Here is a 15,402-nt window from a genome sequence, read left to right as displayed (position 1 = left end):
CAACGGACAGGTGAAAACAATTACACACAACACATGACAGAAACAACGAGAACTTATAGGATACATAATCAACACTAAACATGAACAGGTGTACCAAACAGACCAAACCAAACAAACATCGAAAACAAAGAACGGTGGCAGCTAGTACTCCGGAGACGACGACCGCCGAAGCCTGCCCGAACAAGGAGGAGGAGCAGTCTCGGCCGAAACCGTGACACATACCCCATCAGAAACCAACATAAAAGCTTGTTTACTCTATTATTTGTAAACAACATTATTGTAAATTAGCACTCTATAACTTCAGAACATGGATAAAACTATCATTTTTATCTCCTGGATGGTCAGTCCTTGCATCAATAGCTCTGTCTATGAATTTGAGAGTTGTTAAATTTCTTCAGTTCCATTAATCAGTTGTTTATTTTTTCAAATACCGGCTTACTCCTTATTATATAAACATTACATTTATTTGTTTTGTTCTTCTGTCAGGTGAATCGTGGGTACAGGACAATCTATCCCATTACATACAAAATATCGCGTCAATACATTCTCGTAAGTACAAACTTGTTTCTACTTTTAATTAGGGCTGTCAAAAATAGCGCGTTAACGACGTTAATTAGTTGTTTGCTGTTAATTACGTCAATTTTTTTAACGCATTTCACGCATGCGCAGTGTGACAAATTATTCAGGTCAGGAAAGTGGTTGGGAGCTAGAGGCGAGATGGAGCAAGGTGAGCAAAGTGGGCCTATTGACGGATTCAAATTTAAAAAGAATGATGATGGTACAGTTAACAAGTACAAGGTTATTTGCAAGATTTGTAAGAAGGAGTTTCAATTTCACCGGAGCTGTTCAAGCTTGAAGTACCATGTCAACGCCAAACATGCGTTTGCTGGGCCGTCAGATTCAGCAAGTGGTTTGCGCCAGACCACGCTGAATGTTTGCAGGCAATTAACAAAATCAACCTCAGATAATTTGACCAACACAATAGCAAAATGGATTGCAAAGGATTGTAGACCCATTAGCATTGTAGAAGACTCAGGTTTCCTTGATGTTTTGCAAGTGGCGTCTCAAGACTCATTCTATAAGCCACCGTCAAGAGCCACAGTTATGAAGAAAATCCACGAGCTCTATGAAAACGAAAAGAAAAAAGGGAAAGAGGTCTTGGCTCAAGTAAATCATATCGCCCTGACAGGAGACCATTGGACATCAGTGAGTAACAACAATTACCTCGGAGTAACTGCACATTTAATCAGTGACACGTGGGAACTGAAGTCTTTGCGCTGACTATATTAAAAACTGAGGAGCGTCATTTTGCGGAGGCTTGTAAAGAACAGTTCCTGTCTGTTGCACGTGAGTGGGACATCGAGAGCAAGACTACAACCATTGGGACTGACAGTGCACGCAACATGGTTGCCGCAATTCGACTTACACGCTATGAACACATGAACTGTGTCGCTCACATGGTGCAGAGAAGTGTCACAGTGAGTCTTGCTGACAGCGGCTTTGTAAATGCTTTGGCCAAGGCTCGCAAAGTTGTCGGTCATTTTAAGCACAGCCCAGCAAATGCTGCGGAGCTTCAAGCACAACAAGTCAGCCTGGGAAAGAAGCAAGAGCCATTGATCCAGGATGTTCCAACACGTTGGAATTCGACGCTGGAAATGGTCAAGCGCGTGAGCAGAAATAAAGAGGCTGTCATCGCAGCCCTGGACAATCAGGAGCACAAACTCGTTTTGCCGACCGCAGCAGAGTGGGATAAACTGCAGAGGCTGGAGACACTTCTAGAGCCATGCAGGTAAATCAGTCTGTAACTTATCAAATAACATCGCTTTGATTATTTTCTGGAATGAATTAAACCAAGTCAAATATCAATAACATGTATCTATGTAAAAAATAATGATGATGATAATAATAATAATAATAATAATAATAATAATAAATGTTGATAACCACTGTTCTAATAATACACTGTCTCTGTGTGCATGTGTGTGTTTGTGTGCGTAGGTATGTAACTGAGCTCCTGGGTGGAGAGGCCTATGTCTCCTGTTCTGTGGTACTACCTTCTCTCTGCCACTTGCGTCTCAAGATGGAAGCCTGTGATGAGGACCCTGCATATGTGGTGAGATTCAAGACCAAGTTCAAGGAGGACCTAGCATCCCGTCAAGAACAGCTCAACAATGCATGGCTCCAGATTGCTACAGTTTTGGATCCTCGTTTCAAAGACTTGAAATGCCTGCCCAAGACAGACAGGGAAGAGGTGTGGACCACACTTGAAGGGATGCTGCAACAAGAATCACCCAGAAGGTCTTCACAGACACATGATGATGGGCCACCCAGGGAAGAAAATCAGCCTTCTGCAAATGGGCTCAGATTCAGAATCAGAAGATGAAGAGGTCCAACCTGCCATACAGAGGTACAGAGCAGAGCCCACCATTAAATTGGAGGACTGCCCCTTGAGGTGGTGGGCATCTCATTCAGGAGCCCATGAGAAGCTGGCCTCACTAGCTCACAAATATCTAGCCACTCCTGCAACCACTGTTCCCTGTGAACGACTTTTCTCAGTTGCAGGTCACATTGTGAACAAGAAAAGGTCAGCTTTACTTTCAGAAAATGTGAACAAGTTAGTTTGCCTCAGCAACTGGCTGAAAGATGATGAAGCTCAGTAGATTTGAAAGGTGATGTTCAAACAAAAAGACCAGTTTCAGTGCAACATGTTATAGTAGTTAGCAACTGGATTTTTGAGCAACTGGATTAAAGAATGGAGGAAAAGGTAAAAGATTGTTCTTTGGTTTGATTTAAAAGTTTTATTGAAAATGTTTTTTTCCACAGATGACTCAAATTGTGCAAAAATGTGGTAGGTCACTGTTATGATTTGACTACATTTATTGCTTTCTGTTCAATTGAATACTGTAAATTGTACATCCTGGTTAAGAGGAATGCCAAAGAGGAAGTGATGGAACATTACAAAGACAAATATTATGGTGTGTAGTATGTTTCAGCTTGATTTAAAACACCATTATTTGGCTGTGTTAATAAACAGACATAATATGAAAATTATGTATCTGTGTCCTGTTATTTATCTTTTGGTATGCATTTCAGAAAAAAAATGGTTAGGATTCAGGTGTAATTGCAAATAGTGATTAATCATGATTAATCCACTGAAAATTCTGATTAATTTGATTAAAAATGTTAATCATTTGACAGCCCTACTTTTAATCTGATATGCATGACTCCTTTACATAAATCATTTACAATGCAGTTGTACTTAACCTGTGAAAATGAATTTTATTTTACAATACAGGAGCGGTTCAGTGATAGTCAACATGACTCTTATATTCAACAACAACACAGTGGTTCCCGATACAACCAGCGCAGAGCAGGCATTTACTGAAGTTCTGTCCAAGGGCAGCACCTCCCTTTCAGTTGAAATGGCATCCATCATTGCAAGTAAGCCATATTTGTTTTGTCATTGTCATAAGTGTCATGAATAAAGATGTTCTCTGCACATCTAGTAAACATATTTAGAACATAATTCAAAAGGAGCACACATAAACAGCTTGCTTGCAACATTTCAATGTATATTTTATCAACTGTTCCAAGGTTAATTTGTTGAATGCCATATCTCTGGTTTTATAGAGTTAACTCCTACTACAACAGCTGCACCCTCAAACACACCAGGAGTAACTTCAGTATCAGCAACCGTTGCTAGTTCCAAAATATTAAATACTGATTCTACTTCAACAGCAGCAACTCCCACGTCATCAACGGGAACAACAATAGCAGGATCAACACCTTCTGTCATCAGTTTGGCAACAATTGCAGGATCAACACCCCCAGTTAGCTCAACAGGAACAACTGCAGGAGTAACACTACTCATAAGTTCTACAGGAACAACTGAAGGATCAACACTCCCAGTTAGTTCCATAGCAACAAATGAAGGGTCAACAACACCTGTCAGCACTTTGGCATCAATTGCAGGATCAATATCTCCTGGCTCTTCAATGTCAGTTTCTGGTTCCACAGCACCAACAGCCAAACTCACTACTGAAACAACTGCAGTATCAACACCCTTTTTTAGCTCTAACGTTCCTAAGGTGTAAGATAATTAAATTCACGGAAGTAACAATTCATTGTATTCTGTAACTGTATGAATGTCTACATTTAAATATAATTATTTAGAAATAACAATACATTAAGAACATTTCAAAATAAATTGTATACACATTGTCATCTTTCTAAATACTTTTTGGGAAACAACTGTATAAGCATCTGAAGTTGGAAGAGTTGTATTTGAGTGTTTCAGTGAAAGGTTAGTGAGGGAGGCCTCGCTTCCCCAGATGTTTAGTTAATTTCATTCCGATCTCCTTTGCATTAGTGTAGCCTTTTCTGTAGCCTGTCAACTATGTGTCTGTCTATCCGTGTTCTCTCCTCTCCGCACAGGCCATACATACGCCTCACACCGCGTGGCTGCTGCCTCTCTAACCTGGTGGTCCCTGCACACACGACCCACGTGGAGTTCCAGGTCTCCGGCAGCCTCTGGAACTGCTGCTCTGCGGCCAACAAGGCATAGTTAATCTCAGCCTATGCTACCCTCCAGTCCCTCGACTTCTTGGCGCTGACGGAAACGCATTACCACAGAAAACACTGCTACTCCTACTGCTCTCTCCTCGTCTGACCATGTGTTCTCGCATACCCCGAGAGCATCTGGTCAGCGGGGCGGTGGCACAGGAATCCTCATCTCTCCCAAGTGGACATTCTCTCTTTCTCCCCTGACCCATCTGTCTATCTCCTCATTTGAATTCCATGCTGTCACAGTCACTAGCCCATTCAAGCTTAACATCCTTATCATTTATCGCCCTCCAGGTTCCCTTGGAGAGTTCATCAATGAGCTTGACAAGTTCCTTTCCTGAGGATGGCTTACCCCTCACAGTTCTGGGTGACTTTAACCTCCCTACGTCTACCTTTGACTCATTTCTCTCTGCCTCCTTCTTTCCACTCCTCTCCTCTTTTAACCTCACCCTCTCACCGTCTCCCCCTACTCACAAGGCAGGCAATACGCTTGTCCTCATCTTTACTAGATGCTGTTCTTCTACTAATCTCACTGCAACTCCCCTCCAAATCTCCGACAACTACTTTGTATCCTTTTCTCTCTCGCTCTCCTCCAACACTACTCACTCTGCCCCTACTCAGATGGTAATGCGCCGTCGCGACCTTCGCTCTCTCTCTCCTCTGCTCAAACCTTCTCCCTCCAATCTCCTGATTCTGCCTCCTCAACCCTCCTCTCATCCCTTTCTGCATCTTTTGACTCTCTATGTCCCCTATCCTCCCAGCCGGCTCGGTCCTCCACTCCTGCTCCGTGGCTTGACGACTCATTGCGAGCTCACAGAACAGGGCTCCGGGCAGCGGAGCGGAAATGGAGGAAAACTAGACTCCCTGCCGACCTGTCATCTTTTCACTCCCTCCTCTCTACATTTTCTTCCTCTGTTTCTGCTGCTAAAGCCACTTTCTACCACTAAATTTCAAGTCTCTGCCTCTAACCCTAGGAAGCTATTTGCCACCTTCTCCTCCCTGCTGAATTCTCCTCCTCCTCTTCCCCTCCCTCCTCCCTCTCTGTGGATGACTTCATCAACCATTTTGAAAAGAAGTTGACGTCATCCGATCCTCATTTATTAAGTCAAATGACACCGCTGGTACTGCTCACACTGCCCTACCCTATGCTTTGACTTCTTTCTCCCCTCTCTCTCCAGATGAAATCTTGCGACTTGTGACAGCCGGCCGCCCAACAACCTGCCCGCTTGACCCTATCCCCTCCACTCTTCTCCAGACCATATCCGGAGACCTTCTCCCATACCTCACCTCGCTCATCAATTCATCCTTGACCACTGGCAATGTCCCTTCCGTCTTCAAGAGAGCGAGAGTTGCACCCCTTCTCAAAAAACCTACACTCAATCCCTCCGATGTCAACAACTACAGACCAGTATCCCTTCTTTCTTTTCTCTCCAAAACTCTTGAGCGTGCCATCTTTAGCCAACTCTCTTGCTATCTCTCTCAGAATGACCATCTTGATCCAAACCAGTCAGGTTTCAAGACTGGTCACTCAACTGAGACTGCTCTTCTCTGTGTCACGGAGGCTCTCCGCACTGCTAAAGCTAACTCTCTCTCTTCTGCTCTCATCCTTCTAGACCTATCTGCTGCCTTTGATACTGTGAACCCATCAGATCCTCCTCTCCACCCTCTCCGAGTTGGGCATCTCCGGCGCGGCTCACTCTTGGATTACGCCCTACCTCACAGGTCGCTCCTACCAGGTGGCCTGGCGAGAATCTGTCTACGCACCACGTGCTCTCACCACTGGTGTCCCCCAGGGCTCAGTTCTAGGCCCTCTCCTATTCTCTCTATACACCAAGTCACTTGACTCTGTCATATCCTCACATGGTCTCTCCTATCATTGCTACGCAGACGACACACAATTAATCTTCTCCTTTCCCCCTTCTGATAACCAGGTGGCTAATCGCATATTTGCATGTCTGGCAGACAAATCAGTGTGGATGACGGATCACCACCTCAAGCTGAACCTTGGCAAGACGGAGCTGCTCTTCCTCCCGGGGAAGGACTGCCCGCCCCATGATCTCGCCATCACGGTTGACAACTCCGTTGTGTCCTCCTCCCAGAGTGAAAAGAACCTTGGCGTGACCCTGGACAACACCCTGTCGTTTTCCGCTAACATCAAAGCGGTGACCCGATCCTGTAGGTTCATGCTCTACAACATTCGCAGAGTACGACCCTACCTTACACAGGAAGCGGCACAGGTCCTAATTCAGGCACTTGTCATCTCCCGTCTGGATTACTGCAACTCGCTGTTGGCTGGGCTCCCTGCCTGTGCCATTAAACCCCTACAACTCATCCAGAATGCCGCAGCCCGTCTGGTATTCAACCTTCCCAAGTTCTCTCACGTCACCCCACTCCTCCGCACACTCCACTGGCTTCCAGTTGAAGCTTGCATCTGCTACAAGACCATGGTGCTTGCCTACGGAGCTGTGAGGGGAACGGCACCTCCGTACCTTCAGGCTCTGATCAGTCCCTACACCCAAACGAGGGCATTGCGTTCATCCACCTCTGGCCTGCTGGCCCCCCTACCTCTGCGGAAGCACAGTTCCCACTCAGCCCAGTCAAAACTGTTTGCTGCTCTGGCACCCCAATGGTGGAACAAGCTCCCTCACGACGCCAGGACAGCGGAGTCACTCACCACCTTCCGGAGACACTTGAAACCCCACCTCTTTAAGGAATACCTGGGATAGGATAAAAGTAATTATTCTACCCTCCCCCCCCCCAAAAAAAAAAACAAACAAACAAACAAATATATATATATATATATATATATATATATATATATATATATATATATATATATATATATATTGTTGTGTTGTAAAGTGGTTGTCCCAACGGCTACAGTGGGGAAAAAAAGTATTTAGTCAGCCACCAATTGTGCAAGTTCTCCCACTTAAAAAGATGAGAGAGGCCTGTAATTTTCATCATAGGTACACGTCAACTATGACAGACAAATTGAGGGAAAAAAATCCAGAAAATCACATTGTAGGATTTTTGATGAATTTATTTGCAAATTTTGGTGGAAAATAAGTATTTGGTCACCTACAAACAAGCAAGATTTCTGGCTCTCACAGACCTGTAACTTCTTCTTTAAGAGGCTCCTCTGTCCTCCACTCGTTACCTGTATTAATGGCACCTGTTTGAACTTGTTATCAGTATAAAAGACACCTGTCCACAACCTCAAACAGTCACACTCCAAACTCCACTATGGCCAAGACCAAAGAGCTGTCAAAGGACACCAGAAACAAAATTGTAGACCTGCACCAGGCTGGGAAGACTGAATCTGCAATAGGTAAGCAGCTTGGTTTGAAGAAATCAACTGTGGGAGCAATTATTAGGAAATGGAAGACATACAAGACCACTGATAATCTCCCTCGATCTGGGGCTCCACGCAAGATCTCACCCCGTGGGGTCAAAATGATCACAAGAACGGTGTGCAAAAATCCCAGAACCACACGGGGGACCTAGTGAACGACCTGCAGAGAGCTGGGACCAAAGTAACAAAGCCTACCATCAGTAACACACTACGCCGCCAGGGACTCAAATCCTGCAGTGCCAGACGTGTCCCCCTGCTTAAGCCAGTACATGTCCAGGCCCGTCTGAAGTTTGCTAGAGTGCATTTGGATGATCCAGAAGAGGATTGGGAGAATGTCATATGGTCAGATGAATCCAAAATATAACTTTTTGGTAAAAACTCAACTCGTCGTGTGTGGAGGACAAAGAATGCTGAGTTGCATCCAAAGAACACCATACCTACTGTGAAGCATGGGGGTGGAAACATCATGCTTTGGGGCTGTTTTTCTGCAAAGGGACCAGGACGACTGATCCGTGTAAAGGAAAGAATGAATGGGGCCATGTATCAGCAAGGGCATTGAAGATGAAACGTGGCTGGGTCTTTCAGCATGACAATGATCCCAAACACACCGCCCGGGCAACGAAGGAGTGGCTTCGTAAGAAGCATTTCAAGGTCCTGGAGTGGCCTAACCAGTCTCCAGATCTCAACCCCATAGAAAATCTTTGGAGGGAGTTGAAAGTCCGTGTTGCCCAGCGACAGCCCCAAAACATTACTGCTCTAGAGGAGATCTGCATGGAGGAATGGGCCAAAATACCAGCAACAGTGTGTGAAAACCTTGTGAAGACTTAACAGAAAATATTTGACCTGTGTCATTGTCAACAAAGGGTATATAACAAAGTATTGAGAAACTTTTGTTATTGACCAAATACTTATTTTCCACCATAATTTGCAAATAAATTCATTAAAAATCCTACAATGTGATTTTCTGGATTTATTTTTCTCATTTTGTCTGTCATAGTTGACGTGTACCTATGATGAAAATTACAGGCCTCTCTCATCTTTTTAAGTGGGAGAACTTGCACAATTGGTGGCTGATTAAATACTTTTTTTCCCCACTGTATCATAAGGTGAATGCACCAATTTGTAAGTCGCTCTGGACAAGAGCGTCTGCTAAATGACGAAAATGTAAATGTAATCTGACCTAAAAAGAAAAACTAAATATTTTAGCAGACGCTCTTATTCAGAGCGACTTACAGTTAGTGAGTGCATACATTTTTTCATACTTGTCCCCCGTGGGAATCGAACCCACAACCCTGCCGTTGCACCTGCCATGCTCTACCAACTGAGCTACACGGGACTATCTTCATATATTTCTTGGTTTACAGGAGTGGCTCAGTTATTGTCAACATGACCCTTATTTTCAAGAACCAGACAGTGGTTCCCAGTGCAACGAGTGCAAAGCAGGGATTGACTCAATCTCTAGATCAGGGGAACACCTTCCTAACCGTTGATACAACCTCCATTAGTGCAAGTAAGTAATTCCATCTGCTATTCTAAGATTTTATACTGTTTCCAATGTAGTTGTGGCATTATCACCATTCTTACAAAAACGAATGGAGCTTCATACAAGGGAATAAATCTTAATGTCATTTCACTCTCTTCCCCTGTTAAACCCTGAGAATCGCTACCACCACAGCACCAACTACAGCAGCTGAAGTCGCAGACACCACTGCCTCACGACCCAACACCTTAAAAATCACCATGGGGATTGCAGTTTGGCTACCCATACTCTTCACAATGCTAACAGGACGGTCAAGCTGGCTATAACCCTTTTAAAGTAAAGGACATCAGCTGGCTATAACCCTTGTGAACTAAAGGACATTAACTGAGGAACACAACAACTGGTATGAAAGTGAGTACGGGAGGGAATGGAAATAGAGAGGAAAACTAGGTGTGCCATATTTATTTTTTTCAGCGGGGAGGGACTTTCACATTTTAAGTGGCTCAACTTGTTTAACTGTAATAATGATTAATCAGGAGAAGTAGTTAATAATGACTAAATTCACCTGCAAACATAATCATGGCCAAAACACCAGCTGAACACTGATATGATTTTATAGGAAGAAAACAGAGTAAGCTCAAATTTAGTCTCTTTTCAAAAGCTTTGTTTACATGCTATGCTACTGCAATGCATATGTTGGGCAGAATGCAATATAATCAAAAATACTTGGATTAAAACAAGAATGATGAATGGTGTATATCTCTTATTAATATTTAAGAAAAAAATATTTATAAAGTGAAAGAAATGGATTGACCTGTCTATAGTATTTTATGCTATAGGTCACATTATCTGTATTAATTTATTTCATTTTATTTCATATTAGCATTTATGAATACATTGTTGATAGGCATATACAGTATATGATCATTTGTGTTCACCCAGGCCTTCTTGAAGACATTTCAGAATTCATAAATAAATTGACAAATCATCAAGCCTTGGTTGGTATGGCTAAAATTGGAGAAAAAAAAATATATTTTAATGAATTATATAATTTTCATTCTTTCATTACTTAATGTCAGGAAAATGCACACTGTTCCTTTTTCACATGGAATGGATTCCATAATCACAGTGCCTTTTTTCGACTTCTGTAATAACGAGTAGATTTCTAGATTTCTCTTGGACCAGTTCAAAGAAAGAACCTGACAAGAAGTGGAAGTTCTTCCAAAGTTTCCTTTTTATTTTCATCATATCAACGGTACACAAATAGTGGCTAATTGTATTAACACAGACATATTCTCACAATAGTGATGCTGGGTGATTTTGACAGTTGGGATTATCTTCAGGTCGGGTTTCAATGTTTGCCCTGCCTTCATTAACTGCATATTGAAATTCAGTCCACTAAAAGGTTTACTTTATAATGACACTCAATGTATTATAAAACATGCGCTACATTATATTTTACTATGGGCTATAACCAAACAAATAAAGTCTGCTTAAGCATCCATTCTTGTACAATATGTTTAACATTATGTTAAAGAGCAGTCTAGGATTAAACTAATATAATTTGCTTCTGAATGATAGAGCTCTTTTCTCTTTGATGTGGTGACTTCACATACAACAGCTGATGGCTGGATCCTAATATGCATATGCTATAGACAAAGTTCACTGCAAAAAAATAGTTACATGTGTAATCACGTGCAGGGTTGCAAATGAGATGGCAAAGCGCGTGCATGCATGTTTCCATGTGTCCTGGTCTTAAAGTCTGTACGTTGCAGCAGACAGCAGCAGGAAAACCAGGGTCATTCCAAAAGAGGAAAACACACCGTTCACAACTGGCGACATGGATGAGCTTAGAACTGTGGATATAAAAAATGGGATTCCAGTTATAACACTTGAAACACATCTACAATCATTCTAATCATCATCGCTATCTAAACTATCATTTTCACATGTTGTGATGTGACAGCATCACAGGGGCAGCATAGCTACATAGCCACTAATGCTAGTAACACTAAAGCCTAATTTATGATAGAAAAGACAAGTGTTGCTTAGGTGAGTTGTAGAAAAAGTGATGACAAAGCACACCAAAAGACCTGCGCGTCGGCTGTAGTGGTGCGTTGGCCGCAGATGTTGTCGTGCACCTCTAGATTTTTGAGACGCTACGTCCGCAGCCTACTCAAATGGCACTAGTCCTTTCTACCATAATTTGTGTAAATGGTAGCATTCATTTATGCTCAAATGTGTCCCTGTCTGACATGTTATATGTTGCTCTGAATAGAGTGACATGCTACCTTATGTAAACTGCATTGTATAGTGAAGTGACGCAGAATGAAGATGGGCAGCTATGATTGTGGTAAAATGTTGAGCGTGATGTGTTGACTCACTCATCATCACACATTGTAAGCAAGCTAGTTACAGTGCCTACTAAATACATTATTTACATATGGAAAGAGAGTGGGCTATTAGCTGATCATTGATATAATTAAATAGGTCATTTAGCAGACGCTCTTATCCAGAGCGACTTACAGGAGCAATTAGGGTTAAGTGCCTTGCTCAAGGGCACATCGACAGATTTTTCACCTAGTTGGCTCGGGGATTAGAACCAGCGACCCTTTGGTTACTGGCACAACGCTCTTAACCACTACCTGCCGCCCTTGATGTTGATGATTGATGTAAATCTACTAGTTGGCTAGCTCAATTTTTTTACTGATTGGGATTTACCTCTCTATGTCTTTCTGTCTCTTTCTGCTACAGGTATCAGCCAACTAGACCGAATATTGATGAGGATGTTGGCTAAATCAAGTGTCATCAAGCGTTGATCAAATCTTATGCTGCTGTGGCAGTACTGTTGAAATTTAAACTATGTAGGTAGCTACACATACTCGGCCAGTGACCGCATCTCTCAAGCCATGCATATTTAAATACAAGGCGGCGCAATCTCTGTACAGGGCGGACTTGGAACATGTGCACACACAAACTCTGTACAGGGCAGATTATCAGGCACAACAAACGGACAGGGTGGGTGGGGTAGCAAACTTGACAATGACTTGCTGGCAGTTAGGGTTGAGCCAAGATGTGGACATGAAGCCAGCATTAGGGTTAGGGTTGAGCTGGGAGTGGACATTAAGCTAGGGTTAGGGTTAGCCCTAGACATAACTCTGATCCAATTAACAATTAATTTATTCAGCCCTACCCCCTATACTTGGCAGAAAGGTAGGCCTCACTTGAAGCATGAACTAGAGTAATTGTGGGTTAAGGTCACTGGTGTAACACATTGACGCAAAATGAAGATGGGCAGCTATGATTGTGGTAAAATGTTGAGCGTGATGTGTTGCATAGTGGCGGAAATATCAGTGGTTGAGGTGTTGAACTGACCGCTGACAGTGATGGAGCTGGCATTGACCCTGATACTTAGATTCCCGCTGTTGACTGCAGCCACCAGAACATCTTTCACTGAATTAGCATTGGGTGCAGTCTCGTTACCAGTAAGTCTAAACTCCATTCTGCAGTCTGTGATGATGGAACCACGTCTGTGAATGCAAAACAAGGAACAGAGCTAAGGTTAAAAAAGTGGTACAGTCCCTTGAAAGATAGAAAAAAATACTGACTGAAGTAAATTGGAAAAAATACAATTTGAAATTCTATTAGAAAAACACCCAGATCATTACTGCATTTAGACTGCCACTCACGTGAATTTCAACACAAAAAGCTGAATGAAACTTTTAAAGGCTTTGCGATAGAAGGGCTCAATCTGAAAAAACAAACAGAGATGATATGAAGACTTCAGGTTCAAGAGAGAAAACACAGACCTTATAATGCTCATAGCTGGGAAATTTGAAATCAAACAACATTACAACCTCTATTTGCTGCTTGATTGCAAAAATTCTCTTACCTCATTTTTTGTTTTAGTAGCCCGATCACTGAAAACCACTGAGGAGTTGTCTGAGAGATTACTGGCAAAGATCTCATCTGAACTGAACACCAGAAGAAAAAAAGTTTGTGGTTGTCGAAGCAACAGCAGCTGTGGTTGTTGTTGGTGCGCCTGTGGTTGTTGTGTTGGCAGCTGTGGTTGTACTGTTGGCACCTGTGGTTGTTGTTGGGGCAGCGGTTGGAGTCACTTGGACTGAAAAACAATGAATACATTTATATAAATAATCGACATCTGTATTAAATGTTAATGTATACATTTTCTACCATCTCGTGCATAATATTTTTCTCTGTAGACTACTCATTTCTTGCTGATGATCACACAGTGTTGCAGCACAGTGTTGCAATCTTATGGCATAATGTTATGTGTTGTAGTCAAGGCCGCGCACAGACCTTTCAGGGGGCAGGCTCTCAAAATGATTTTTTTTTACACATTTTTGAGCATAGGCCTATTTATTTCTGCAACACACTCACTCATCATCACACATTGTAAGCAAGCTAGTTACAGTGCCTACTAAATACATTATTTACATATGGAAAAGAGGGGGGGCTATTAGCTGATCATTGATATAAATAAATAGGTCATTTAGCAGACGCTCTTATCCAGAGCGACTTACAGGAGCAATTAGGGTTAAGTGCCTTGCTCAAGGGCACATCGACAGATTTTTCACCTATATGGCTCGGGGATTAGAACCAGCGACCCTTTGGTTACTGGCACAACGCTCTTAACCACTACCTGCCGCCCTTGATGTTGATGATTGATGTAAATCTACTAGTTGGCTAGCTCAATTTTTTTACTGATTGGGATTTACCTCTCTATGTCTTTCTGCCTCTTTCTGCTACAGGTATCAGCCAACTAGACCGAATATTGATGAGGATGTTGGCTAAATCAAGTGTCATCAAGCGTTGATCAAATCTTATGCTGCTGTGGCAGTACTGTTGATATTTAAACTATGTAGGTAGCTACACATACTCGGCCAGTGACCGCATCTCTCAAGCCATGCATATTTAAATACAAGGCGGCGCAATCTCTGTACAGGGCGGACTTGGAACATGTGCACACACAAACTCTGTACAGGGCAGATTATCAGGCACAACAAACGGACAGGGTGGGTGGGGTAGCAAACTTGACAATGACTTGCTGGCAGTTAGGGTTGAGCCAAGATGTGGACATGAAGCTAGCATTAGGGTTAGGGTTGAGTTGGGAGTGGACATGAAGCTAGGGTTAGGGTTAGCCCTAGACATAACTCTGATCCAATTAACAATTAATTTATTCAGCCCTACCCCCTATACTTGGCAGAAAGGTAGGCCTCACTTGAAGCATGAACTAGAGTAATTGTGGGTTAAGGTCACTGGTGTAATATTCATATGTGTCACCATACTGAATTGTAATTGGATGCATCATACTGTGCAATGATTGGTTAAGACCACCCAGGTGGTGAGGTCATTCTAAGATGATCATGGCCAGAGACACATGGACATGCACGTTATAGCTAGTTAATAAAGAGGTGCGTTTATAAATATCCTGTCGTCCTGCATTTTATTATTTTGTACAAAGCGTACAAAACAAGACATGGTGTCAGAGTAAAAGGACTAAAAGATGGATTTTGCTGGAGTTCCTTCACCTCGAATGGATTGGGGGTCTACAAATCTACCCGATGCATGGCGTAAGTTCAAACAGCATGTGGAGCTGATGTTCACGGGTCCTCTGAAGGAAAGAGGAGAAGAGGAAAAGTGCAGCTACCTGCTCCTCTGGATCGGTGAAAAAGGGAGAGACATTTACAACACATGGACACTTACCGAGGCTGAATCAAAGGTACTGAAAACATACTACGATCGTTTTGAAGCATATGTTTTGCCAAAGACCAATACAATTTTCGCTAGGTACAAATTCCATGAGAAAGTACAAGGCGCTAGTGAATCGTTTGAACAGTTTGTCACTGAGCTGCGTCTGCTTGTGAAAGACTGTGATTATGCAAACAAGGATGAGATGGTCAGGGACCGTATTGTATTTGGAATACAATCACCGCGAGTGAGAGAGAAACTTTTGAATGTTGGATCAGAGTTAACGCTGGAC

The 15,402-nt window shown here is 42.7% G+C and overlaps 1 protein-coding gene across 1 annotated transcript; it reads left to right on the top strand.

Moving 5' to 3' along the window:
• Positions 1–1,371: 1,371 nt before the first annotated feature.
• On the top strand, positions 1,372–2,383 carry LOC121560498 (zinc finger BED domain-containing protein 4-like). Its single transcript, XM_041873455.2, has 2 exons — positions 1,372–1,789; positions 1,999–2,383. Exons 1-2 carry the CDS (start codon positions 1,404–1,406, stop codon positions 2,381–2,383), a joined length of 771 nt encoding a protein of 256 aa, XP_041729389.2. The 5' UTR covers positions 1,372–1,403.
• Positions 2,384–15,402: the final 13,019 nt, after the last annotated feature.

Source organism: Coregonus clupeaformis, unplaced genomic scaffold (assembly GCF_020615455.1).
Source record: "Coregonus clupeaformis isolate EN_2021a unplaced genomic scaffold, ASM2061545v1 scaf1103, whole genome shotgun sequence".
NCBI lineage: Eukaryota > Metazoa > Chordata > Actinopteri > Salmoniformes > Salmonidae > Coregonus > Coregonus clupeaformis.
Note: the sequence above shows the minus strand (reverse complement) of the source record. Positions and strands in the feature narration are given on the sequence as shown.